We start from the raw sequence: 1213 nt of genomic DNA on the forward strand, positions 1-1213 counted from the left end.
CACTCAAAAAGTAAAACAGAAAAAAACTTTGTTTGATTTTCAGTTGGATTCGATTGGAAACTGAAACTCAGTTTGAAAAAGAAGTAAAGAAAAAGTTGCTTTTGCATACTCAATTTACTAAATTAAAGTTCATTCACTTGAGTATGTAAACTTTAATCCAAACATGCACAAAATGTAATGACAATATCTTAATGTGGCACAGACCAAAATATCTGATGACATACCTTCAGGGTGAGCCATCTTTTGCATGGCTGTTGGAGCAATCATGATAGGCATTGATATTTTGAAGCCCAATACAGTTGCAGTCAAGTCTATCTTGCTCACATCAACAAGAATACGCGGCCGAAACCTGTTTGAAGTAACCAAATAGATATTGAGAGAAGGGCTTCAGAACAAAAAAGATGAAAATTAATTAAAGGAAGCACATGTTGCAATCTCATAAAACAGGGATTCAGGGAATCCTAATGTGTCCTTAGTAAATCAAAGGAAAGATTTTTTGAATGAAAAGTTTCTTGAGGGATAGAACAGATAAATGGGGCCCTAGTGCCTAAGAAAAGTATATTACAGAATCCTTGAGAATGCATTTCGATTTTCTTTCAAAGTCCACTGATCCTCTGCCCCTGATGCATAATAGTCATAAACCATCTTTGGCAATTTTTCCTTTGCAATTGCCTCATACTCTGTAACATTAGTCATCATCTCCGTCTTCATAAGATTTACTTACAATGTCCGCAGGATCTGCTGAAATTGAGTTTGGAGCATAGTGTGATTAAATAACATGAAATTATATCAAATGCATTCCAATGCAAAGATGCTATGCAATATCAATAAATGCAAGCATGAATATATCTGAAGTTCACTGATTCATTTTAGAACTCTATAAAACATGCTGGTTATCAATCCCGTAAACTAACCTTCTGCTAGCACATATGATGATAAATCTATTAGCCACAATGACAAAACTGGTTTTATCTGAGTTTGAGATCTCGGCCGATTTGTGTACTCCCTTTGGGATTGAAAGAGATCACCAGATTGACCTCCAAGGAGCCTTCTAACCATTAAGAGGTCACCTTCTTCATGGGGGCAGACTTCCACACTAGACTCATCTTCCCATACTTAATCTTCACTTCCACTAGAGGAAGGCAGGAAGTAGGCACCTCTTGACTACTATAAATGTCCTGACCCCTCAGAACATGCTTTTCTTTGTGGGGCG

General features: G+C 36.9%; 1 protein-coding gene across 1 annotated transcript in view; it reads right to left on the reverse strand.

Moving 5' to 3' along the window:
• The window catches only part of LOC100800520 (peroxisomal (S)-2-hydroxy-acid oxidase GLO1-like), a 4515-nt gene extending 3774 nt beyond the window's left edge, over positions 1-741 (reverse strand). The window contains exons 1-2 of the mRNA NM_001254986.2: positions 566-741; positions 225-349 (exon numbers count right to left, since the gene is read on the reverse strand). Of these exons, the coding sequence (NP_001241915.2) occupies positions 225-349; positions 566-711 (271 nt within the window). The 5' untranslated portion in view covers positions 712-741. The remainder of the gene's footprint in view (positions 1-224; positions 350-565) is intronic.
• Positions 742-1213: the final 472 nt, after the last annotated feature.

This window comes from Glycine max, chromosome 8 (assembly GCF_000004515.6).
Source record: "Glycine max cultivar Williams 82 chromosome 8, Glycine_max_v4.0, whole genome shotgun sequence".
Classification (NCBI taxonomy): domain Eukaryota; kingdom Viridiplantae; phylum Streptophyta; class Magnoliopsida; order Fabales; family Fabaceae; genus Glycine; species Glycine max.